The following is a 26,953-nucleotide window of genomic DNA, read 5'->3' as shown; positions in this document are numbered from 1 at the left end:
GAGTTCAAGACGACAGTGAGGTGCCTGTAGAAGTGCTGCTAGCCGGTCGCAAGAGGTTTCTGCCAGGGGTTTGCTACCCCTGTATTGGTTTTGTGTGACCCAGATCATTGTGTGACCCCATCATTGTGTGACTGAGGTCCTTGGCATGCGAGAGTGGCTGGAGAGTGGTCGTGGGGTTTAGGCCCCTCATGATACTGCATCAGTGGACTGGCCCACGTAAAAGTTGAACTCGCCGGTGTTTTCCCAATACTGTTGGACAAGGAACTGAGTGGGGGAAATGCTGGGGTTGATGGACTCTGCATGTGAGTGCCCGGTGTCTTGAGTGAAAGAGATACCGATGTACATAAGTGTAGTAATAGTCTATTTATTATATTTAAGGGTTTAAGGGTAAACATATTGGTGAAGGGAATAGTGTTTTGTTCATCCCCTCCATTATTTATTCATTGCACTATATAGCCAGATCTTGAAAGCGTACAACCGGCTTGTGGTCGGATAGTACAAACAAGGTTCATCCATCAAGAAACCGGTTACTGGTCATTCGTGACCGTAACACCTTTGCTACTGTTGATCCTATTGCTGCTGCTGCTGCTACTATTGTTACTGCTTTTGTTGTTGTTGATACTGCTCTTGTTGTTGGTGGTAGACCACAGACCATGCAGCAAGAGGGAGGGCCACGGGTGGTAGACCATGCAGCATGAGGGAGGGACACGGGTGGTAGACCATGCAGCATGAGGGAGGGACACGGGTGGTAGACCATGCAGCATGAGGGAGGGACACGGGTGGTAGACCATGCAGCATGAGGGAGGGACACGGGTGGTAGACCATGCAGCATGAGGGAGGGACACGGGTGGTAGACCATGCAGCAAGAGGGAGGGCCACGGGTGGTAGACCATGCAGCATGAGGGAGGGACACGGGTGGTAGACCATGCAGCACGAGGGAGGGACACGGGTGGTAGACCATGCAGCATGAGGGAGGGACACGGGTGGTAGACCATGCAGCATGAGGGAGGGACACGGGTGGTAGACCATGCAGCATGAGGGAGGGACACGGGTGGTAGACCATGCAGCATGAGGGAGGGACACGGGTGGTAGACCATGCAGCATGAGGGAGGGACACGGGTGGTAGACCATGCAGCAAGAGGGAGGGACACGGGTGGTAGACCATGCAGCATGAGGGTGGGACACGGGTGGTAGACCATGCGGCATGAGGGTGGGACACGGGTGGTAGACCATGCGGCATGAGGGTGGGACACGGGTGGTAGACCATGCAGCATGAGGGTGGGACACGGGTGGTAGACCATGCAGCAAGAGGGAGGGACACGGGTGGTAGACCATGCAGCATGAGGGTGGGACACGGGTGGTAGACCATGCAGCATGAGGGTGGGACACGGGTGGTAGACCATGCAGCATGAGGGTGGGACACGGGTGGTAGACCATGCAGCATGAGGGAGGGACACGGGTGGTAGACCATGCAGCATGAGGGAGGGACACGGGTGGTAGACCATGCAGCATGAGGGTGGGACACGGGTGGTAGACCATGCAGCATGAGGGTGGGACACGGGTGGTAGACCATGCAGCATGAGGGTGGGACACGGGTGGTAGACCATGCAGCATGAGGGAGGGACACGGGTGGTAGACCATGCAGCATGAGGGTGGGACACGGGTGGTAGACCATGCAGCGAGAGGGTGGGACACGGGTGGTAGACCATGCAGCATGAGGGAGGGACACGGGTGGTAGACCATGCAGCATGAGGGAGGGACACGGGTAGTAGACCATGCAGCATGAGGGAGGGACACGGGTGGTAGACCATGCAGCGAGAGGGTGGGACACGGGTGGTAGACCATGCAGCATGAGGGAGGGACACGGGTGGTAGACCATGCAGCAAGAGGGTGGGACACGGGTGGTAGACCATGCAGCGAGAGGGTGGGACACGGGTGGTAGACCATGCAGCATGAGGGAGGGGACTCACCTGTAGGGTGGAGGGCTCGTGCCATGTGGCGCCCTTCACTTGGAGCGTCCGTGGCAGGCGCTGCTGGCAGGCGACCTTCCCTCCCGCCTTCTGAAATGTGTGTAAAGCTGGTTATTGCCTCGCCCAGCATGGCACTGTTGCCACATCCAGCATGGCACTGTTGCCACGTCCAGCATGGCACTTTTGCCACGATCTTCGTGACACATTTGCCACACTGGGCGTGGCAACTTTGTCATGCAGGCGTGACACAGTGTTGTCAATGTCCTCTATATTACAATATAATGATTAATATTATTCATATCTAATATATTTCATATTACTTTTATAACTGATAAATTAATGTTATTACAATTGCACTATAATTAGTGATATTGCTATAATTATAAATATTTATTGTGATTGCTATAATTATAAGCATCTTTATTGATATTGCTATAATTATGAGTATATATTTTGTTATAATTTTGAGCATATATATATTTTTTTCTATAATTATGAGTATATTTATTATTATGGCAATATTTGTGAGTATATTTATAGTAATTGTTATTATTATTAGTATATTCTCGAAACGCTAGCCATGTTAGTGGGTTTGTTAAAATGTGAAAACATCAATGCTATGTACTCTCATAAACCCAATGCTCCTTCTTGTATATATAAAAAAAAATTGCATAAATTATGGCTATAATTATGGGTATTTATTGGTGTTGCTATAATTATGAGTATATTTATTGGTATTTATATAATTATGAGTATATTGTCATTTCTATAATTCATGGAATGTCTAATAAAAATAATTATATTTGTTTTGTATTGAGAGATGTCACTAATGTGTGTCTTCCTAAAGTAAATATTGGTGTTAATGTCACAAGTTTAAATGTTGTGAGTGATAAGTTTTGTGACGGTAATGACAGTAACAAGGGACAGGCAACAGGTTGCCTGGTGATATGTGACAGTAACCAGGGACAGGGAGCATCCCGACAAACACACCGAAACTACGACGTTGGTACAACGTTCAAACAAGTTTTGACACCTAACCAGTTATAACAACGTTCTAATACGTCATAAACACGTTAAGCCAAGATATAACAACTTTATTACAAGTTGTAACAAGCGGAAATTGGAGACGGTTTCAGTTTGTGTTTCCAGGGATGTTGCCTGGTGGTAGTAACAGTAACAAGGAACAGGGAGCATGTTGCCTGGTGGTGTGTGACGGTAATGACAGTAACAAGGAACAGGGAGCATGCTGCCTGGTGGTGTGTGACGGTAATGACAGTAACAAGGAACAGGGAGCATGTTGCCTGGTGGTGTGTGACGGTAATGACAGTAACAAGGAACAGGGAGCATGTTGCCTGGTGGTGTGTGACGGTAATGACAGTAACAAGGAACAGGGAGCATGCTGCCTGGTGGTGTGTGACGGTACTGACAGTAACAAGGAACAGGGAGCATGCTGCCTGGTGGTACTCTACCTGGTGGGGCCGGCAGTCGCCCTTGCAGGCCAGACCTGTCCTCGGACACGGGGCTGAGTGCCAGTCCTGCACGGGAATACATCGTTATGCAACATATTGCAAAAATACAGCAACATAATTCTAATCAATTGTCATCCACACTTCTGTGAAAATAAACATTCCATTCACCTGGGCTGTATGAGACTTGAACCGTGACTCCACGTGTGTGAGGCCGAAGCTCTATCGACTGGGCTATGAGTAGTCTTGATAAGGAAATTCCAGTTTGATGGAGCGTCAGCCTCACACCCTCACACACGAGGGGTCACGGTTCGAGTCTCATACAGCCTAGATGAATGGAACACACTTCAACACAATTTAACACAATACGTTGTAATACATTTTTTGTTTGCTTATTTATTCACTGTTTTTTATTTTATTTTTATTTTTGACCTATCGTAAGGCATTGATAATAGTATTTTGAGAGATTTCCGGTGTTGCCTGGGTCAGTCTGTCTGTCTCCATTATGTCCATCTATCTATCCATCCATCTATAAATCAATCTAATTTAATCCATCTACCTCCTTATCTAAGGAGACGATAAAGGTATCACATAATATATACATGGAAGATACTGGCAGGTCAGGTTCCAAATTTGCACAGTAGAGTAAGTAAGTAATTATCAAAAGAAGGCACCAAACCGGGAAGGCTATGTAGCACCATCAAATGCGCAAAATAATCAGAGGGCGCTAAATATCACCAAGGATGCCAATACGAGAACAAAAACGCATAAGGCGAACGATATCAAAAGTATCCGAGTCGCCAAGAATTCTATTGAGGGACAGATGACCGCGAGGGGCGGTCAGAAAGCAAGACACACGCTCGTCCTGGAAGTCAGGACATTCAAGAAGGACATGCATGACTGTAAGAGGGACAATGCAACTAGGACAATAAGGAGCAGGGCGGCGCTCCATCAAGTGACCATGGGTTAAGCGAGTATGGCCAATACGCAATCTCGCCAGAGCTATTTCCCACCGCCGGTTACGGTGGAAGGAGGACGGCCACGAGGAAACACAACATTTAAGAGTACGTAGCTTGTTACCAGTAAGAGACAACCAAGAAGCCTGCCAACGGGTAAGGACTGAGGAATGGATAACCGGGTAAAAGTCTGAATACGGAATGCCTTTACGAGAGATGGGACAAGAGCGGACAGCTTCCTTGGCGGCAGCATCCGCACGCTCATTTAAAGACAGACCAATATGGCTGGGAACCCAACAAAACTCAACCGACTTAAATTTACTGTGAACAAGAAACAGCCAATGCTGGATCTCTACAACTACTGGATGAACCGGATTAAAGGACCCGAGAGCCATGAGGGCACTACGAGAGTCAACAACAACTACAAAGGAGGACTGACAATGAGAAAGCAGGAGACGAAGAGCATAGAGAATAGCATAAAGTTCCGCTGTAAAGATGCTAGTCTCCGGAGGTAAGCGACACATATAAGTGCGATCAGGAAAAACAACAGAGTAGCCAACACCGTCCGCTGACTTAGACCCATCGGTGAAGACAGAAACGGAGCGGGAGTGAGAAGAAAAGTGCTCAAGGAAAAGGCATTTTAGAACCGTAGGAGGGGTAAAAGCTTTAGTGATACGGGTCAAGGAAGTACAAAACTGCGGAAGAGGGACTCTCCATGAGGGCAAAGAAGGAACAACACGAGGAGAAACATTAGAAATACGAACGGAAAGAGAATCCTGGAGGCGAGATAACCAGACAGAAAGAGGGAGGTGGTGAAGAGGAACAGGAACCGCAGGAGGGGTAAAAGTTAAAGCACGACAGAGGCGAGAGGAAGGATGTTGTAAGGACCGCGCAAGATAGCGAAGACAGTAGCGATCACAGCGGTCCTGGAGAGACAGGAAGCCAGTGTCAACATACAAGCTAAGGACGGGAGTCGAACGAAAGGCACCAGAACTGAGGCTCAACCCAGTATGGTGCAAAGCATCAAGACGGCGAAGAGTAGAAGGAGAAGAAGACGAGTAAGCAGGGCAACCATAATCGAGCTTAGACAGGACAAGAGAGGAATGTAAAGCAAGGAGAGTGCGCCTATCTGCCCCCCAAGAAGTATGGGACAAGACCCGAAGGAGGGTAAGGGCCTTAGAGCACTCAACACGGAGGTAAGAGATATGGGGAGACCAAGACAAACGAGTGTCAAGGAATAACCCCAAAAGCTTTGCGGAATCTTTGTATTCAAGGGGATGACCATAAAGTGACAAAGAGTGACGAAGAACAACCCGTTTCCGCATAAAAGTCATGGCACAAGTCTTAGAAGTAGAGAACTTGAAGCCATGATCAGTGGCCCAAGACGACACGGCATCAATTGCAAGTTGAAGCCGGCGCTGAAGGAGAGGCGAATCATCACCCTGACAGCAAAGGGTAAGATCATCGACATAGAGAGCGGAGAAGACACCAGAAGGAAGAGAGGAAAGAAGACCATTGAGTGCAACCAGAAAAAGAGTAGTGCTCAGAACACTACCCTGGGGCACACCTTCGTATTGCTGAAAAGAGGCAGAGAGCGCGGTACCAAGGCACACCCGAAAGGAACGACGGGAGAGGAAGCTGCGGAGAAAGAGAGGGAGATGACCACGAAGGCCAAAAGAATGAAGTTGAGATAGAATATGATATCTCCAAGTGGTGTCGTAAGCCTTTTCCAGGTCAAAAAGGACGGCAACAACGGAGGTCTTCGCAGCAAAAGCAGTACGAATATAGACCTCCAAGTTCACCAGGACATCTGTCGTGCTGCGGCACTTGCGGAAACCAAATTGAGAAGGGGAGAGGAGGTGATGGTGTTCCAGGAACCACATCAGACGAACGTTAACCATACGTTCAAAGAGTTTGCAGACACAACTTGTGAGAGCAATAGGGCGAAAGTACTTAGGGGAAGTACCCAGAGACCCCGGTTTGCGAACAGGGAGGACAACGGCATCGAGCCAGTCCTCAGCGACTGACGACGACTCCCAGATCCGATTATACAGACTCAGTAAATACTGAGACATGCACGGAGGGAGATGGCGAAGCATCTCATAATGAATACCGTCAGAGCCCGCCGCAGTAGAACCGCAGAGGGCCAGGGCAGGTTATCTTGAGGTTATCTTGAGATGATTTCGGGGCTTTAGTGTCCCCGCGGCCCGGTCCTCGACCAGGCCTCCACCCCCAGGAAGCAGCCCGTGACAGCTGACTAACACCTAGGTACCTATTTACTGCAAGGTAACAGGGGCATTCAGGGTGAAAGAAACTTTGCCCATTTGTTTCTGCCTCGTGCGGGAATCGAACCCGCGCCGCAGAATTACGAGTCCTGCGCGCTGTCCACCAGGCTACGAGGCCCCTTAAACAGAATGAACGAAGAACGAAGCAGAACGAAGTTCAGAGAGAGAGAAGGGATCATTATAGGAAAGTTGAAGACGAGTGCAGAAATCTAAAGGACGAGACTCAAGGACAGGTTTACGAAGAAGAAAAGATTGGGGAAGATGTAGACCAGAGCTAACAGAAGAAAAGTGGGAACCCAGTACGGAAGCGACCTGCAACGGGTCCGCCACAAGAGTATCATGGAGGTGAAGGACCGGTGAAACATCGGGAACGAATTTACCCGCTATCTTGCGGATACGCTTCCAGATCTGGGCCAGAGGAGTTTCGGACGTAATTGTTGAGACATAAGATGCCCAACATTTACGTTTAGCCGTACGGATGGCCCTACGAGCCACCTCACTCGCTTTCCGAAAGAAAAGAAAAGAATCGGTCGTCTGCCTACGGCGGTGCCTCTTCCAGGCTGCACGATTACAGCGGACAGCTCGAGCACAGTCCGCATTCCACCAGGGAACGCACTTCCGTGGACCCCGAGAGGAAGAGCGAGGAATAGAGCGGAGGGCAGCGTTGAAGACTGTCATGAAAAAGGAGGAGAGCGCGAGAGAGAGGCAGAAGGGAGAGGTCAGAGAGAGCAGCACTGAGGGTAAATAGGGTCCAGTCCGCCTTAGCAAACTGCCACCTAGGGAAAGAGAGGGAAGGGCGAAAAGAGAAAAAGGAAACAAGGATGGGGAAATGATCACTTCCATGGAGGTCATCAAGAACCTGCCACGTGAAATCTAAGTAAAGAGAAGAAGAGCAGAGAGAAAGATCAAGACAAGAAAGGGTTTGAGTCCGAGAGTCCAAATGAGTGGGCTCACCATAATTCAGAAGAGACAGGGAAGAAGAGAGGAGAAACGGCTCAAGAAGGCGACCCCGGGTATTCGTCAGAACGTCACCCCAAAGAGAATGACGACAATTGAAATCACCCAGCAGGAGCACAGGCTCCGGCAAGGAGTCTATGAGGTGTTTCAAATCAGGAAGAGGAAGCGGGACACTCGGGGGGAGATAAATGGAACAAACTGTGTACCATTTCTCCACAAAGATACGAGCAGCAGAACAATAGAGAGTCGAAGGAAAAAACAAAGGGACAAAGGGAACATCAGCACGAATCAAGAGAGCAGAAGAATTAGAAGCCCCAGCAACGGCTGGGGGGGGGAAGAGAAAGGAATAGCCACGAAAACGACCAGGACGAGCACCAAGCATCGGCTCCTGGAGACAGACACAAAGGGGCGAAAACCGCGAAATTAGAAGTTGGAGTTCTAGGAAATTGGCGTAATAACCTCGAACGTTCCATTGAAGAATGGACAACGACGAGAAGAGAAAGGACAAAAACAGAGAACAAGGAAGAAACAAAGGTGAAAGAGCAACAGAGCACGTTAAAGAATATCAGGATCGGGATCAGGGTCAGCAAAGTCAGGGTTAGGGGGCATGGGTAAACTGAGCAAAGACGGAGGGAAGGAAACGGGAGAACAGATCAGAGGTGGGCGGGCGGGGTCCGGAGGAGGAGGAGGAAAAGGAGGAAGAGGAGGAGACAACGGAGAGGAGCAGGCAAGGACAGCAGCAGGAAGAGGAGGGGTAGAAAGAGGGGAGCGTACCTCAGCAAGGGCAGCAACTGAGTGGGAAGTGGGGGCTAAAGAAACCTCCATAGCAGGAACAGGGGGCGCAACCACCGAAATGGGAGGGGAAGGAGCGAGAGAGGCAGAAGTAGGGGCCGAGGAAGAAAGCGAAACCTTCTTACCCGCCGGGGAGGAGGAAGGAGAGGAGTAAGGTTTACGCTTCTGACGTAAAGAGACAGGTGTCCCAGCAACCATGTACTGGGCAACGGATTCTAGCGTCTCAACAGGAGAAGCTGAACGAGAGCACACATGACGGCCGTTTGGAGAGCGATGGACATCAGCCCGCACCGACAGGCGGCGGGGAGAGTCAAGAGACGGAGGGGAAGGATGGGAAGGAGGAACGGAGGGAGACGAGGAAGAAGACACAGGAGACACGACAGACCGGGTAGAAGGAAGGGGAACCCCAGACAGAGGACCAGGAGGAGGATCCTTCGGGAGAGAACCCAAAGGAACAGAGGAGGGGGCAGTGGGCGCATCAGGGTCCAAGGCCCGGAAACGGTTGTGAGTCTGAGGAAGGCGGGAAGGACGAGGAGAGGAAGAGTGCAACACGCGTGCATAAGAGATATTAGCATAAGGCGGGAGCCGGCGAACCTGGCGTCTCACCTCAGGAAAAGATAAACGCTCCCGGTGCTTCAAGTTGAGGACGGCTGCCTCAAGCTTGTAATGGACACACGCACGGGAGAAGGTAGGATGGGCCTCACCGCAGTTGAGGCAACGAGCCTGGGGAGAAGTGCACTCCGACTTAGAGTGACCTTCGCCACCACTCAAAGGACAGAAAGAGACAGTCCCGGAGCAGCGGAGGGCACCATGCCCAAACCTCCAGCACTTGTTGCAGAGCCGAGGAGAAGGAATGTACTCCTGGACAGAGCACCTGGCACCAGCAAGAATGACAGAGGGTGGAAGGGTCCTACCATCAAAGGTAATCTTCACAACCCGGAGGGGTTGACGGCGACTACCACGAGGGGGACGAGTAAACGTGTCCACCTGGAGAATAGAATGACCCTGGGCAGCAAGGATATGCCGAATATCGTCGTGGCAGTCGCGCAGGTCCCGAACACCGGTCGCAACATGGGGCGGGAGCAAAATAGTGCCAACACTGGCATTCAAGTGAGCGTTCTTCGAGACCCGAACAGGGGCTCGCCAAGGCAGGATAAGGCAGCTAAGCGGGAAGCAACATCCTGAGAAGGAGCAGCAACGACACGTGTACCGAGACGAGTGGGGTTGAAAGTAATGGAGGCATCCACGGAATCAACGAGATGTCGATGGAGGGAGAAATCGTCAGGAGGCGCAGAATCAAGAGGGAGGAGATCAAAATATTTGGCCCACGAAGCGGGACCAAACAAGGCTTGATAGGTAGCAGAACTGGAAGGAATCGAGCGAGGGCGGCCGTGACGAGGACGGCGGTGAGAACCCCCAGAGAGAGAGGGGTTAAAAGGCGCAGTAGTTACAACTAGAGAAGGAGCCGCGCCAGGGGACGAGGTAGTAACCACTGGGGGCTTGGGGCTCGACCCAACCACAGAGGAGGGAGGGGAGCCAGGGGAAGGAGTCAGAGGCCAATGGAGGAGCAAGGTCGGGGCTCAATGCAGAGGAGGCTACAGAGCCCGGTCTTCCAACACAGACTGACTCGGGGGCTTGGTCGCCCACCCCACGAGCCTGAGAAGGTAAACCAGAAACAGCCGAAACAGGGGTCATCATTATTACGAAAAGAAGAATTCATTCACGAATGTGCCCCCACACCCACCATGGAGCCACAATTAGAGGCAGGACACCCAACAAGAAGCTATCGCCGATCTTGCCGGGGCCTCCTAGGGGTGCGTCGTGAGTATTCGCCCCACAAACGCCACTTTAAGAAACCGACAGTCCGTCGAGATCGGGTTCAGTGACGAAAGGGGGATTGACAATAAAAGGTTCCTCCCGCTCTCGACGTCGGGTACTACAGTTCTACGGGTGCAAGAGTATGCCTCCTCAAGCACCCGGGCGTCAAAATAGAAGAAGTCCAAGGGAAGAACCAGAACAAGCAAAAGGTCGGCAGGAAACGGCAAGCAGATAGGAGAAGAGGGGGGAGAAAAACGAAACAGAAGGAAAAGGAAAAGGTGCCCAGCAGAATTGGAGAGGACGGCAGCAGGAGCACAAGGCTAGAAAAGGACAGAGGACTGTCCCAAGGAGCATCACACTCCGGCAGCCACCCACTAAGCCCCCACACGGCGACAACGAGCTGAGCGGGGAGGGGGATTGCACAGTAGAATAACAACATACTGGAGTGACAGGTACGGGAGGAAATGCAGAATGGAAACAGTGAGGAGTAGAGGTGACATAGGCACACTCTGAGAGCACTGTATGAACATCAGAGGTAGAGTGAGGATTAGAGGTGCCATAGGTACAATCAGGGAGCACTGTCTGAACATCAGAGGTCCACAGCTGTTCAACAACCTTCCAGCAAGCATTAGAAATATTGCAGGAACGAAGATGGATGTATTCAAGAGGCACTTGAACAGGTTCTTGCAAGAGGTGCCGGACCAACCAGGCTGTGGATGATATTTGGGCCAGCAGGCCGCTCCAAGCAACAGCCTGTTGGACCAAGTTATCACAAGTCAAGCCTGGCCTCAGGCCGGGTTAGGGGAGTAGAACAAGTCCCAGAACCCTCTCTAGGTTTGCTCCAGGTATCTACCCAAAAATATGTTCATCCGTCTATCCGTCCACCTATCTATCCATCCAGCAAACTATCCATCACTATATACACCATCCATCTATCTGTACATCTATGCATCCATCTATTTTTTTATCCATTGATCTCTGCATCTATCTATCCATCCAAATATCTTTCTATCCATCTTTCCATCCATCTAATTTTCAATCAATTCATCTATTTATCCATCAATCAATATATCCATCCTATTATCCATCTATCTTGCAATCTTTCCCTCTAACCACACATCCATTCACTAATCCATGTATCCATCTATCTATCCATCTATATTCCTATCCATCCATCTATCGAACCGTCTATATTCGTCTCTCTATCCTTTCATATATCCATCCATCTAATTATCTATCTATTTATATCTCCAATTATCCATCTACAGTCTGTCTAGATTTCTTTCAGTTTCTGTTACTCTGTTTTTGTTTCTGTCTGTCTCCATCTGTCTCTATCTCTGTCTCTGTCTCTTATGATAAAATTATATGTGTAATATGAGGGTAGCGGCTGGTGAGAGGAGCTTAGCGGGTTAAAAAAAATGAATAAATAAAATAGAATAGTTTCTGCCTTACTCTGAGACAGGCGCATGGACTGAGAAACCTTTAAAGCTGGAAGAATATCTTATGTTTCATGCAAGTACGGGCTAATTATGAATAGCATAAAAATTCTGTTAATTTTATCGAGATCAAGAAATAATGATGTATATTACTATAAGAAATTTTTTGTTAGAAAGTTTTTGAGACAGCTTAATGCAGTACCAGCCGTGCAGGGAAGGCAGCTTAGTACAAGACCAGCCGTGCAGGGCAGGCAGCTTAGTACAGTACCAACCATGCAGGGCAGGCAGCATAGTACAATACCAGCCGTGCAGGGCAGGCAGCTTAGTACAAGACCAGCCGTGCAGGCCAGGCAGCTTAGTACAATACCAGCCGTACAAGGCAGGCAGCTTAGTACAATACCAGCCGTGCAGGGCAGGCAGCTTAGTACAGTACCAGCCGTGCAGGGCAGGCAGCTTAGTACAGTACCAGTGTCAGGAGACATATTTTTCCTGCTCTCTCGTGCACTGAATTAAGTACGAAATTGCATGGTGCACCAGTGATGTGCACCGTGATTCAACTTTCTGAATATAACTTTTCCACAGTCGTGTTGGGTGTCGTTGGACAGCCCATGACATTTGCTAGCCATTGATGTCATTCTGATCGCTGTATCAAGTCTGTGAAGGAAATTACAGGAGGGAGTTGATTTCAGGGAAATTTTGTACAAGTCAAGTGTAGAGAGGGAGGTATGGGGGGTTAACGGCTGTAGACCACCTCCCCCTATCACGTGTCCACCTCGTAAGAGAGGGGGCAGCGTCATGAGGCAGGTACGCCATTGGCCAAGGCTCCTGGGCCTCAGGAATGCTGAACAGTGATTGGCCAAGACGCTGAGGGGTACCGCAAGGTACCCCAGGGGTAGCCTTGGCGGGAAAAAGACATTCTTACCTAGAACGTTGCTATGAGAGGACGTAATTTTCCATGCTAGGCCAAGCATCGGGAAATACCGCCTGCAACATTACTAAAGTCACGCCTATCATCTTGCTATCTTTCCGTGTGCCGTCCGTAAGAATCCGGTAGTCGGAAAGTTGCTTCTACCGAACAGTGTGAACTTGTCACCTAGCCGCATAATTGTGGGACGCCATCTTAGAGCAACTGGACTGAGTGAGGCGTTAATTATCGGGCTACGAAAGTGACATCCGCCGTCTATCGTATCTGTGCTTGAAGGTACTGCAGTGAGACGTGCTAGAGAAGGTTTCAGTGTTATGAGAGAAACCTTAAAAGTTCAAGTGCTGAGTAAAAGAAACAAGCAGTGAAGGACTCCGTCTCGGGTCTCGTGTACCGTGTAACACCGTGTATCGTCGTATCCTGGGGTACTGTGTCAAGTGGAAGGGCGTGGTACCGCATCCTTGCTGTTGTGCGCGCACCCTGGTCTGCCTAAGCCGACGTGTCTGCGCCACCCTGGTCTCTGTGTGTGGAGCTAACCCCGTGGTCTAGGACCCTGTGCTCCACCTGACCACGTGTAGGAAGTGAGGACGCCTACGTCATCATCCAGCAGCAGCAGTGGGAGTGTGAGGTTGACGTGTATACAAGTGAATGGGAGTGTTGCGGGCCCGCGTGATTGATGTAAGTACACTGTTTCCGTTTGGGTAATAAAACTCTGAAGCTGGGTTCGCCCCCAGTGTTCCGTCTGTCCTCTGTCCCTGTGACCACCTGGTGAGGTGAATGGGAATTGGAGACGTGTGAGTCTACCCTGTTTGCCGTCATCAAGTTGAGGTTGGGCCCAACTGTGATTTTGACGTGTGTGAGGACACCTAGTGACACATTCAGAGGTAGAGTAAGTGAGTTATTTGCTGCTATTTTTCTCTATGTGCCGCGTATGTATTCCTGTAATTTGATTCCCTTTTTCAGCAGTGAAAGTGGTAACAGGGAGGTTTCCCTTGGTTATAAATTTTACTGTTGTGTTGTGGTAAAGTGTGAGTTATTGGTGGATAATTTATTGAGGGAAGTCATTTACAAGTTTTGCCGTGAGTGGCAAGAATGTACTGTGTTGTACCGTGTGTAAACCATAGACAAGTTTGTCCTTGGTGGAAGGCGTTGTGTACTGTGAAGGATTCCGTGAGAATTATAGTCAGTTAACGTCACCGGGGGTCACGATTTAATTAACGAGGTCACTTGTTCGTTGAACCTTGTTGTGATTAACGTAGGGACGTGTAAAGGCAACAGTCACAGTGAAGTTCACGCAGTGGAGGAATTGTCAAGTGAAGACTAACGTAGTGTTAACGATTTAATGAGCTGTCGTTAATTGAGTGATTAACGTAAGGGGTTGACGGTCTGTTATGATCGGAGTCAATTGCGCTGTAATTAAGCTGCTGTAATTCGTTGGACTGATCAGATCTGTCTGCGGACAGTGATTAGGCACTCGTAGCTAATTAAAGATAATTAGTAACCGCCACTTAGTGAATTCACCAGGTGTTGATGTTGTTGTTTACACGGAGTGTCTTGTAACCTTGTGTGTAGTACAGTAGTCTACCCTCGTTAAGGTAATCTTGGCGTAAGACCGGAAGAGAACTGTCAGTTGAGACAGTAGGCTTTATCAATACTCGTCTGAATTAATAGGCTGTTGTATTCAGTAATTAATTGGGAATTACTCACCGAATGCTTGACTTTCAAGTTGATGTAATTAACTGATTTACGAGTTATTGCTGCCATTTTAGTGTCGTTGAGACACGTGTGTTTTAACGTAATTGTGTAAATTCAATTAGAGTAACTTTTGTTTTTGATTGTCCTGAGAGACAAGTGTTAACGTAAGATTTTTTATAAGGGGTTATCATTCTTGGATTAACCGCCTTATTACTTGGTACCTCGTTGAGGGCAGCGAGCGCCAGTCAAGTTTTGTGATTAGAGTAGTGATCACCGTGAAGCCGTGACAATATTGATTGCAAGCTTGCGTCACCAGTAGGCACCACTTTGTGCAGTTTGTGTCATTAGTCAGTCAGCGATGACGGGATAAGGATACCGTGGGTCCATCAGGCTGTTGATTAGCTGTTCTTGAATGTGCCACTGGAGTGACAGTAAAGTAACGTAAATTCATTGTGTAGTAGTTTTAGTTTTGTTTTGTGAATAAATTGTTTGTTATAGAAAACGGTCGTTTACGTCAAACCTTCCAATATTACTGCCCCACATTTTATGTTCTACAACGCTTTGCCTGTTTATGTTCATATTAAGTCTGTATCTAAAGCTCGAGTCCATTGCACAGCACCACACTTCTATAAATAAGAAGTGAGAATCCGTCGGCTACCCTTTATTAGTTGTCAACTAGGAGGAGCCAGCGACCTAAGTGACAGGTGTTACCCGTGTGGTTTCGCCTGGCAGTTTGCTCCCGCGGTCCTATGATCTTAGGCTTTAAGATTAAATATCTGCCACTGGCAGCTCCTGCTGTTTAAGGTCTGCCTCTCTTGCGAGGTAGTTACGATTAACGTAACATCAATAGGACTTAATTCTTTTGATAATTGTCAAAGAAAAAAATCTCACAACCAGCCGTGCAGGGCAGGCAGCTTAGTACAAGACCAGCCGTGCCGGGCAGGCAGCTTAGTACAAGACCAGCCGTGCAGGGCAGGCAGCTTAGTACAAGACCAGCCGTGCCGGGCAGGCAGCTTAGTACAAGACCAGCCGTGCCGGGCAGGCAGCTTAGTACAAGACCAGCCGTGCCGGGCAGGCAGCTTAGTACAAGACCAGCCGTGCAGGGCAGGCAGCTTAGTACAAGACCAGCCGTGCCGGGCAGGCAGCTTAGTACAAGACCAGCCGTGCCGGGCAGGCAGCTTAGTACAAGACCAGCCGTGCCGGGCAGGCAGCTTAGTACAAGACCAGCCGTGCCGGGCAGGCAGCTTAGTACAAGACCAGCCGTGCCGGGCAGGCAGCTTAGTACAAGACCAGCCGTGCCGGGCAGGCAGCTTAGTACAAGACCAGCCGTGCCGGGCAGGCAGCTTAGTACAAGACCAGCCGTGCCGGGCAGGCAGCTTAGTACAAGACCAGCCGTGCCGGGCAGGCAGCTTAGTACAAGACCAGCCGTGCCGGGCAGGCAGCTTAGTACAAGACCAGCCGTGCCGGGCAGGCAGCTTAGTACAAGACCAGCCGTGCCGGGCAGGCAGCTTAGTACAAGACCAGCCGTGCCGGGCAGGCAGCTTAGTACAAGACCAGCCGTGCCGGGCAGGCAGCTTAGTACAAGACCAGCCGTGCCGGGCAGGCAGCTTAGTACAAGACCAGCCGTGCCGGGCAGGCAGCTTAGTACAAGACCAGCCGTGCCGGGCAGGCAGCTTAGTACAAGACCAGCCGTGCCGGGCAGGCAGCTTAGTACAAGACCAGCCGTGCAGGGCAGGCAGCTTAGTACAAGACCAGCCGTGCCGGGCAGGCAGCTTAGTACAAGACCAGCCGTGCCGGGCAGGCAGCTTAGTACAAGACCAGCCGTGCCGGGCAGGCAGCTTAGTACAAGACCAGCCGTGCCGGGCAGGCAGCTTAGTACAAGACCAGCCGTGCCGGGCAGGCAGCTTAGTACAAGACCAGCCGTGCCGGGCAGGCAGCTTAGTACAAGACCAGCCGTGCCGGGCAGGCAGCTTAGTACAGTACCAGCCGTGCCGGGCAGGCAGCTTAGTACAAGACCAGCCGTGCAGGGCAGGCAGCTTAGTACAAGACCAGCCGTGCCGGGCAGGCAGCTTAGTACAAGACCAGCCGTGCCGGGCAGGCAGCTTAGTACAAGACCAGCCGTGCAGGGCAGGCAGCTTAGTACAAGACCAGCCGTGCCGGGCAGGCAGCTTAGTACAAGACCAGCCGTGCCGGGCAGGCAGCTTAGTACAAGACCAGCCGTGCCGGGCAGGCAGCTTAGTACAGTACCAGCCGTGCAGGGCAGGCGAGGGAACATTAAGTAACACACAGGCGACACCAAAAAATGCCAGGTAAGAAAACACACTCCTGCGGGTACCTCAATATCTTGGACAGTGATGGACTTGAAGGCGTCGAGGATGGGTCGGTAGCCTGTGCACCGACAGATGGAGCCGTCGAGATGGTGCTCCACCTCCTCCGGGGTCCACGAGGCCTGGCTCTGGGTCAGCCTGCAGGAAAGCCAGGAAGTCATTATCAAGAGAGAGCATTTGGCCAGTATAGCTGTGAAGGTCTTGAAATACCTGTGAAGTCAAGGATTTGAGGATGTTGACGTAGGGAAGGATGATGCCTTCACTTGCACCATCCGATGTAAGGGGGCGCTATTACGCTTGTCTCATCCAACAGCACACTCCTGGGACCTTACTGCAGTACCCAGGACATGTACCCCACAGTACACTCCTGGGACCTTACTACAGTACCCAGGACATGTACCCCACAGCACACTCCTGGGACCTTACTACAGTACTCAGGACATGTACCCCACAGTACACTCCTGGGACCTTACTACAGTACCCAGGACATGTACCCCACAGCACACTCCTGGGACCTTACTACAGTACCCAGGACATGTACCCCACAGCACACTCCTGGGACCTTACTACAGTACCCAGGACATGTACCCCACAGCACACTCCTGGGACCTTACTACAGTACCCAGGACATGTACCCCACAGCACACTCCTGGCACCTTACTACAGTACCCAGGACATGTACCCCACAGTACACTCCTGGGACCTTACTACAGTACCCAGGACATGTACCCCACAGCACACTCCTGGGACCTTACTACAGTACCCAGGACATGTACCCCACAGTACACTCCTGGGACCTTACTACAGTACCCAGGACAGGTACCCCACAGCACACTCCTGGGACCTTACTACAGTACCCAGGACATGTACCCCACAGCACACTGGGGTCACTTGCCGGCAACAACCACAAGTTATCAACAGAATAAATCCCAATTACTTCCTCAGTTCTTCTGGAGTTAGCAGAAGTAGAGGACCATTCTGAAGAGGAATACCACCCCCCAGGGACCACCCTCCAGGGACCATCCTCCAGGGACCATCCTCCAGGGACCACCCTCCAGGGACCACCCTGCTGGGACCATCCTCCAGGGACCACCCTCCAGGGACCACCCTCCAGGGACCACCCTGCTGGGACCATCCTCCAGGGACCACCCTCCAGGGACCACCCTGCTGGGACCATCCTCCAGGGACCACCCTCCAGGGACCACCCTCCAGGGACCATCCTCCAGGGACCACCCTCCAGGGACCACCCTGCTGGGACCATCCTCCAGGGACTATCCTCCAAGGACCACCCTCCAGGGACCATCATCCAGGGACCACCCTCCAAGGACCACCCACCAGGGACCACCCTCCAGGGACCACCCTCCAGGGACCACCCTGCTGGGACCATCCTCCAGGGACTATCCTCCAAGGACCACCCTCCAGGGACCATCATCCAGGGACCACCCTCCAGGGACCACCCACCAGGGACCACCCTCCAAGGACCACCCTCTAGGGACCACCCTCCAGGGACCACCCTCCAGGGACCACCCTGCTGGGACCGTCCTCCAGGGACTATCCTCCAAGGACCACCCTCCAGGGACCATCATCCAGGGACCACCCACCCTTGGACCACCCTCCAGGGACCATCATCCAGGGACCACCCACCCTTGGACCACCCTCCAGGGACCATGCTCCAGGGACCACCCTCCCAGGGACCATCCTCCAGGGGCCACCCTCCAGGGACCACCCTCCAGGGACCATCCTCCAGGGACCACCCTCCAGGGACCACCCTCCAGGGACCATCCTCCAGAGACCACCCTCCAGGGACCACCCTCCAGGGACCAACCCACAAGGGACGACCCTCCAGAGACCACCCTCCAGGGACCACCCTCCAGGGACCACCCTCAAGGGACCACGCTCAAGGGACCACCCTCCAGAGACCACCCTCCAGGAACCACCCTCCAGGGACCATCCTTCAGGACCACCCTCCAGGGACCACCCTCCAGGGGCCATCCTCCAGGGACCACCCTCCAGGGACCATTCTTCAGGGACCATCCTCCAGGGACCATCCTCCAGGGACCATCCTCCAGGGACCATCCTCCAGGGACCATCCTCCAGGGACCACCTTCCAGGGGCCATCCTCCAGGGACCACCCTCCAGGGACAATCCTCCAGGGACCACCCTCCAGGGACCATCCTCCAGGGACCAACCTCCAGGGACCACCCTCCAGGGACCATCCTCCAGGGACCAACCTCCAGGGACCACCCTCCAGGGACCATCCACCAGGGACCATCCTCCAGGGACCACCTTTCAGGGACCACCCTCCAGGGGCCATCCTTCAGGGACCACCCTCCAGGGACCATCCTCCAGGGACCACCCTCCAGGGACCATCCTCCAGGGACCATCCTCCTGGGACCACCCTCCAGGGACCACCCTCCAGGGACCATCCTCCAGGGACCACCCTCTAGGGACCACACTGCAGGGACCACCCTCTAGGGACCACACTGCAGGGACCACCCTCCAGGGACCATCCTCCAGGGACCATCCTCCAGGGATTACCCTCCAGGGACCATCCTCCATGGACCACCCTCCATGGACCACTCTCCAGGAACCATCTTCCAGGGACCACCCTCCATGGACCACCCTCCAGGGACCATCCTCCAGGGACCACCCTCCATGGACTACCCTCCAGGGACCACCCTCCAGGGACCACCCTGCAGGGACCATCCTTCAGGGACCACCCTCAAGGAACCACCCTCCAGGGACCACCTTCCCAGGGACAACCCTCCAGGGACCATCCTCCAGGGACCACCCTCCAGGGATCACCCTCCAGGGACCATCCTCCATGGACCACCCTCCAGGGATCACCCTCCAGGGACCATCCTGCATGGACCACCCTCCATGGACCACCTTCCAGGGACCATCCTCCAGGGACCACCCTCCAGGGACCACCCTCCAGAGACCACCATCCAGGGACCATCCTCCAGGGACCACCCTCCAGGGACCACCCTCTAGGGACAGTGAGGGACTCTGGTAGTCCTCGTGGGAGCTGAGGGTCCAGGTTGTGTCTGGGAGTCACAGGTGTGGAGTCCTTAGCACGGGCATGGAAGCCGACTGTAGGATCCCCAACACCACCCATCCAACTATTCCTCCATCTATGTATCTATTACTCCGTCTATCTCACTCTATCCATGTGGTCACTTATCTATACACCTATCAATCAATATGTCCATCCAGCTATCCATCAAACCATATCCCTATAACCGTCCATTTACCTTTAAATCCATCCGTCTGTCATCAGTCAATCTCTCTATTTAGCTTTCTATCTATATATCTATCTATCCATTAATCTACCTATTCATCTATCCATCTATTTGTCCACCTATCGATCTATCCATCTATTTGTCCATCTATCTATTTATGCATCCATCTACTCTACTCATCTGTCTTTCCATCCATCTACTTTACTCATCTCTCTATCTATTCATCTGTCTATCCATCCAGTTATCTTCTTATCCATCTGTCCATCTTTCCATCCATCTATCTGTTTATCTTTCCATAAATGTATCCATCAATCTATCTATCAGTCCATAAATGTATCCAGCTATCTATCAGTCCATCTATCCATCAATCTATCCATGCATATATCCATCCATACATCTATATATCAATATCTTTAGCCATGCATTTATTCATTCATATCTGCCTGTCTCTCTTTCTCTGTCTGTCTGTCTGTCTCTCTCTGTGTGTCTCTTCTATAAAAAATATACTTGTCTAATGAGTGGGCTGTTGCCGGACACTAAAATACTAAAAAAGAATTGTTAACCCATTTACACTGATAAAGGAACGTGGCTTGAGACACCGTTGAAACTGTGGCAAGTTTCATGCTAGTATGGACAAATTATGATTAGCAGGAAATTTATGGTAATTTGCCTGAGATCAGTGAATACTGGTACATATTACTATAAGAAAAATTTATTTAAAAAAAATTGTTTTGGAAATATTTAGTTGAGTATCCGGCAGGACGGAAGTGCCAAAATTAGTCATGGGGGTTGAATGTGGCACTGACTCACTGTTCCCTTTGGAATTCTGGCGACCCTGACCAGACTATGTTCATCCCATACCCAGACTCTCGGGTACGGAATGAACCTCTACCAATATGAGAGAGACTAGACCCAGTGTCTGGCTTCCAACTTTGTGCAAAAAGACAAACAGACAGAGACATCATACTTTATAATACGGATAGGTGGAAAAGCATCTCTTGGTTCCTGTCCAATCATTTTAGCTTGTTGTGTGAAATCATTGCTTCTTGTTCGTGTTGCAGCTACCCTTTAGAAAACGTGATCTGGATGAATATCATCCTAATTGTTCAATATTTTAAATTTTTTGATGAGATCAGCCTTGTCATGTCTTGTTTACAGTGTTGTTCAATGTAAACAAGACATGACCGGTCAAAACAACTCTAGGGGTATTTTTTAAAATATATTGTTACGATCACTAAAACTATATGGGAAAAAACATCAAATATTACACACACGAAAATGAAAATCGCATGAGTTTGCCTATAAATGTTAATATTTCTTGAAAAAACTTAACTTGGACCAATCCTGACCAGTCTCTGTCCGTCCCAAACCACAAACCATTTGTCGTACAAAGTTGGTTGGGACTAACACCAAGCATCTGGCTTCCCACTTTGGCTAAACGAGCAGACATTCTCTCTGTTTCATTGTGTATAGATTGTGTTTAGTTAGTCCTATGATTAATTAGGTGTTTTGGTTCTGTTAATAGTTATTTGCAATCTTAGTATGTGGGAGAAGCATTTACAGAGGTGCGAGTCAACAAACCGTCCTCATAAACTGAGGTTAAATGCTCATTAATCTATCTGCCAAACCCTCTGTTTATGAATGAAAAACTATTTATAAACGGCACATAACTGATTCCGTTCAAACTTTTACTGAATTGGCAATTGTTCTTTTTCTTCTTGTTTACGATTCGCTCACTATAAATGCCTCACCCACAGACAGCAAACACAAATATTTGTCAGAAAAACAAAACCCCTAACCTGATGTATCCTAGACTTAAATATACACAAAGTATTTATATGCATTGATATTAATTTATTTTCAATAAAGTATCAGTTTTAGATACATAGTTCATTATAATTGAGGAACGCGTCTATCCGGGCGGCCGCAGCTTGGATGAGCCTAGCCTGAGGACAGGTTGTAGTATCGACAATGGGAACCAGTTGGGTAATATATACTTTGCTCTCAGTGAAGTCTTTCATTAAATTACACATAATAAACTATCAAACTAGAGCAGAGGAAATGATCAACAATATGGCGGAAGACACACTGAAAAAGTTTAGATTCAGATAAACCTGGATAAACATTAGTTTGGAAATAGGGTTAATTATATTTGGAACTGATTTCCGGGGAACTTTAGATCACTTGATGGTTTCATGTGTAGGTTAGACACATAAATGAATGAAAATAAGTAGAAGCTGCTACATGTAGGCCAATAGACCATCAGTAGTTACCGTAACTCCTATGTTCACATCTTCCTGTTGTTATACATGTTAATGACCATACCTGGCCACTATACATACTCATGACCATGCTGGGTCACTGTACTCACCCATACATACTCATGACCATGCCTGGTCACTGTACTCACTCATACATACTCATGACCATGCCTGGTCACTGTACTCACCCATACATACTCATGACCATGCCTGGTCACTGTACTCACCCATACATACTCATGACCATGCCTGGTCACTGTACTCACCCATACATACTCATGACCATGCCTGGTCACTGTACTCACCCATACATACTCATGACCATGCCTGGTCACTGTACTCACCCATACATACTCATGACCATGCCGGGGGAGCAGTAGCCACACTGGGTGCCGTTGTAGTCAGCCAGACGCTCCTGGATGACGTGGTAACCATCGAACCTGTTCCCGAGACCCTCCACCGTCGTCACCTCCCACCCCAGGCACCCCAACACTGGCACCAAGCACTGTGGGAGAGGTAGGCCTAGTAGTATACACACTGTGGGAGAAGTAGGCCTAGTAGTATACACACTGTGGGAGAGGTAGTCCTAGTAGTATAGACACTGTGGGAGAAATAGGCCTAGTAGTATACACACTGTGGGAGAGGCAGTCTTTGTTGTACAACCACTGTGGGAGACGAAGTTTTAGTGATATTCATTGTGGGAGGTCAGTTTTAATAAATCCACGCTGAGAAGACAGTCTTAATAATGCCTACTGTGGGAGGAAATTTTTAGTTATACCCATTTTACAGAGGCAATGTTAATAATACCCACAGTGTGGGGTCAGTGTTAGTAATACCCACAGTGTGGGGGTCAGTGTTAGTAATACCCACAGTGTGTATGGTCAGTGTTAGTAATACCCACAGTGTGGGGTCAGTGTTAGTAGTACCCACAGTGTGGGGTCAGTGTTAGTAATACCCACAGTGTGGGGTCAGTGTTCGTAATACATATAGTGTGTGGTCAGTGTTAGTAATACCCACAGTGAGAGGTCAGTGTTAGTAATACCCACAGTGAGAGGTCAGTGTTAGTAATACCCACAGTGAGAGGTCAGTGTTAGTAATACCCACAGTGAGAGGTCAGTGTTAGTAATACCCACAGTGTGGGGTCAGTGTTAGTAATATCCACAGCGAGGGGTCAGTGTTATCTGGACATATCTGGACATTGTGCAACAGTGTGTGTAGTTGTGCCGTTAGTTCTGTCACTGTTGTGGTGGATAAGTGCCCTGGAACCCCTCCTGTTGCCCCAATGTGGAGTATAAGTGCCCTAGAGCCCCTTCTGTTGCCTCCAGTGTGGTGTATAAGTGCCCTGGAACCCCTCCTGTTGCCTCTAGTGTAGTGTACAAGTGCTCTGGAACCCTTCCTGTTGCCTTCAGTGTGGTTTACAAGTGCCCTGGAACCCCCTGTTGCCTCCAGTGTGGTGTATAAGTGCCCTGGAACCCTTCCTGTTGCCTCCAGTGTGGTGTATAAGTGCCCTGGAACCCTTCCTGTTGCCTCCAGTGTAGTGTACAAGTGCTCTGGAACCCTTCCTGTTGTCTTCAGTGTGGTGTACAAGTGCCCTGGAACCCCTTGTTGCCTCCAGTGTGGTGTTCAAGTGCTCTGGAACCCTTCCTGTTGCCTCCAGTGTGGTGTACAAGTGCCCTGGAACCCTTCCTGTTGCCTCCAGTGTGGTGTATAAGTGCCCTAGAGCCCCTTCTGTTGCCTCCAGTGTGGTGTACAAGTGCCCTGGAACCCCCTGTTGCCTCCAGTGTGGTGTATAAGTGCCCTGGAACCCTTCCTGTTGCCTCCAGTGTGGTGTACAAGTGCCCTGGAACCCCCTGTTGCCTCCAGTGTGGTGTATAAGTGCCCTGGAACCCTTCCTGTTGCCTCCAGTGTGGTGTACAAGTGCCCTGGAACCCCCTGTTGCCTCCAGTGTGGTGTACAAGTGCCCTGGAACCCTTCCTGTTGCCTCCAGTGTGGTGTACAAGTGCCCTGGAACCCCCTGTTGCCTCCAGTGTGGTGTATAAGTGCCCTGGAACCCTTCCTGTTGCCTCCAGTGTGGTGTACAAGTGCCCTGGAACCCTTCCTGTTGCCTCCAGTGTGGTGTACAAGTGCCCTGGAACCCCTTCTGTTGCCTCCAGTGTGGTGTACAAGTGCCCTGGAACCCTTCCTGTTGCCTCCAGTGTGGTGTACAAGTGCCCTGGAACCCCTTCTGTTGCCTTCAGTGATATCACGTCTTGGTCGTTATGTTCAGAAGATTCTTATGAATGTTCGGAGAAGCCTTCCAATAATCGCCCGTCATATAACTGGTCAGTCTTTACTCTTTTGTATGTATATATAACTAAATATGTATATGTATATTATGTATAATTGAACCGTCTGCCTGCCTGTTTGTGTGTGCCACAACCTGTGTCCGTACAATTGACTTCCCTAAGCCTCAAGCTCCCTGTTCCCACGCCTCTGTGTTGAAGCTTATGTTGGTGGGTGTAAGCTTGAGCGTGAGGCTATACTGACACTGTTGACCGCCTGAGTCATCTTCTTGCCCGTGGCAGGGCTGGTGACGGAGGCGACGACGATACAGGCGCCGCAGCCACCCTCGTAGCAGGTGGTGTGGGTTCCTGGCAGCCCCTGCGCCTTCAGGAAGCTGGCAAGGCGGGTGGAGGCGCTCACGTCTGACCCAACTGTGCGGCCAGCAGGTCACCCGCAGCAGCGCATCACCAGAAGTATCATCACCAGCAGCAGCGCATCACCAGAAGTATCATCACCAGCAGGTCACCAGCAGCACCAACAACAGAAGGAGGAACCAAGTTATGAGGAAGCAGGGGCATATGTGATTGAAATACTGGAGCATAATGTAGGCGTCTAGTAACATGACAACATAAAGAAGGTGTCATGGCAACACTAGACACAATATAGGAGCATAATGTACGCAACATAGAGACGGTATCATGGCAACACTAGACACAATATAGGAGCATAATGTAGGCAACATAGAGACGGTATCATGGCAACACTAGACACAAAGGATGTAACAGTAGGACTGTTGATATAAAAAGACCATCCCACTACTGCCACCATTGTAACGGGGGCCAGCCTTTAACCTCATTTACTGGTTAAATGCTGGTCGTTATTAAGTAAATATATACAGAAACCAGAGATCTACTGTGTAACCTTCAGTTCACCTCCACAAGATCTAAACGTTTGACCGTTTAGATATCACGGCTCGAGGATACTGTACCCTTCTATGCTACACTGCAAACTCTGACTTACACAACCACCACCTGCTATCCACTGAGTAATTCCTCCAATGGACGGTGAAGCAGGATACCGTCAATTAGGTATAAAACCCCGAAAATGTATCCCCAATTATTCGGAAAGGAGGGATAAGATTTATGTTAGTGTGGAAATTAAATCCAAGTATAAAGGGATTTTCTGCGAAATTAAGCAAATGCTTGCTGGCTTGCAGAGGGGCTATTTCCAAACATGATGCTTGCGCCCAACAGCAATGTAAAGTAAACGTTGGGGAAATTTCACTAAACACCATAATATTGTAAACAAAATTTATTAAATCAAAGGTATTCAAATAAATAAAGTAACAGTAACACTCCCTAAGCTGAACACTCTCCTAACTAAATATTTTCCTAACTGAGGCAATTGGTAATTAACTACAGCAATTAATGTGGATTTCTACACTATAATAAACTCAGACACAAACAATTACCTTAAAATATTGCAGCCAGGCCTCAATGTTTTGACGTGGCTCCAGGGAGAGATGTTGACCCCAGTTGATACACAGCCTACACTGAATCTTTCTCTCCAATACTGACCTCTCAGAGGCTGACCCTAGGCTAGTTGTCAGATTAATCTTTGAAAATTGCTAACTAAAATCCAGTATTTGTCACTGAAGGTGACTTCTAATTCCAAAACAAATGGGAATTATCTTGATACTCGAACCAGGCTAATTACAATATTGAGTACCTCTTGTATTTCACTAATTTACATGATGTAACAAACAAGATGGTAGGTACCTATTTTTCCAGTGATGAAATATATTTTACCTTTTTCAGATCTTACTGAAGTCAAATGCTTTTTTGATAACATACGAGACTTATTCATTATTCTCAATTGCCGTTAATTTTAACATAAGTGCTTAACCACGATTGATTATTCCTTCTAATTCTTTAATACATGACTTCTTCTCCTAGTTTGATGACTCGACACTGGGTCCCTGTGGCGTTGCTGTACAATGAGCTCTAATACCTAGGGGAAGGGATTACTCCCAGCCTGTCAGGTCACTACCAACTCACTACTGGCTTTTAATGTTAAATCTATGGTCTTTCTATATTAACAGTCCTACTGTTACATTGTAACGGGGACCAGCCTTTAATGTCATCACCCACCAGCTGCGTCGTCAAGACTGCAAGCAAACCGGAAGTAAATATAGAGAGATCGGGGAGGGAGACAGCATGTAGCAGTTCTAATTATTCTCTTCGTTGGATCCATGGTTACATCGTCTATTGTAACGCAAGCGGAACGAGGCGGACACTAGATAAACGACACGGGCTCCCTACAGCGTATTGTTGACTCGCCATAGAAGGGGGGGCCACAGCCTCCCTCGGCCCAAGGGAGGCTGTGGCCTCTTAACTGTACAAGGGTATGCACGATTGGTGTTTACGGTCTAGTAGTCTGGTGTCATCAAGAAACCCCTGCGATGAACTGAACAACGGTGACTGAAGATTGGGAGCCACTTGTTTTGCAAACACGCCACCCACCTCAACGCCTTTCTGCAGCTACTTCCGTCACGAAACATCGTT

At 49.7% G+C, this 26,953-nt stretch overlaps 1 protein-coding gene across 1 annotated transcript in view; it reads right to left on the bottom strand.

Moving 5' to 3' along the window:
- LOC138354749 (xanthine dehydrogenase/oxidase-like) overlaps window positions 1–26,953 on the bottom strand; it is a 171,556-nt gene that overhangs the window by 110,062 nt on the left and 34,541 nt on the right. The window contains exons 3-7 of the mRNA XM_069309237.1: window positions 24,654–24,820; window positions 22,472–22,632; window positions 16,633–16,762; window positions 3,440–3,505; window positions 1,971–2,060 (exon numbers count right to left, since the gene is read on the bottom strand). Of these exons, the coding sequence (XP_069165338.1) occupies window positions 1,971–2,060; window positions 3,440–3,505; window positions 16,633–16,762; window positions 22,472–22,632; window positions 24,654–24,820 (614 nt within the window). The remainder of the gene's footprint in view (window positions 1–1,970; window positions 2,061–3,439; window positions 3,506–16,632; window positions 16,763–22,471; window positions 22,633–24,653; window positions 24,821–26,953) is intronic.

The sequence above is a fragment of the Procambarus clarkii genome, chromosome 64 (assembly GCF_040958095.1).
Source record: "Procambarus clarkii isolate CNS0578487 chromosome 64, FALCON_Pclarkii_2.0, whole genome shotgun sequence".
In the NCBI taxonomy this organism is placed as follows: domain Eukaryota; kingdom Metazoa; phylum Arthropoda; class Malacostraca; order Decapoda; family Cambaridae; genus Procambarus; species Procambarus clarkii.
Note: the sequence above shows the minus strand (reverse complement) of the source record. Positions and strands in the feature narration are given on the sequence as shown.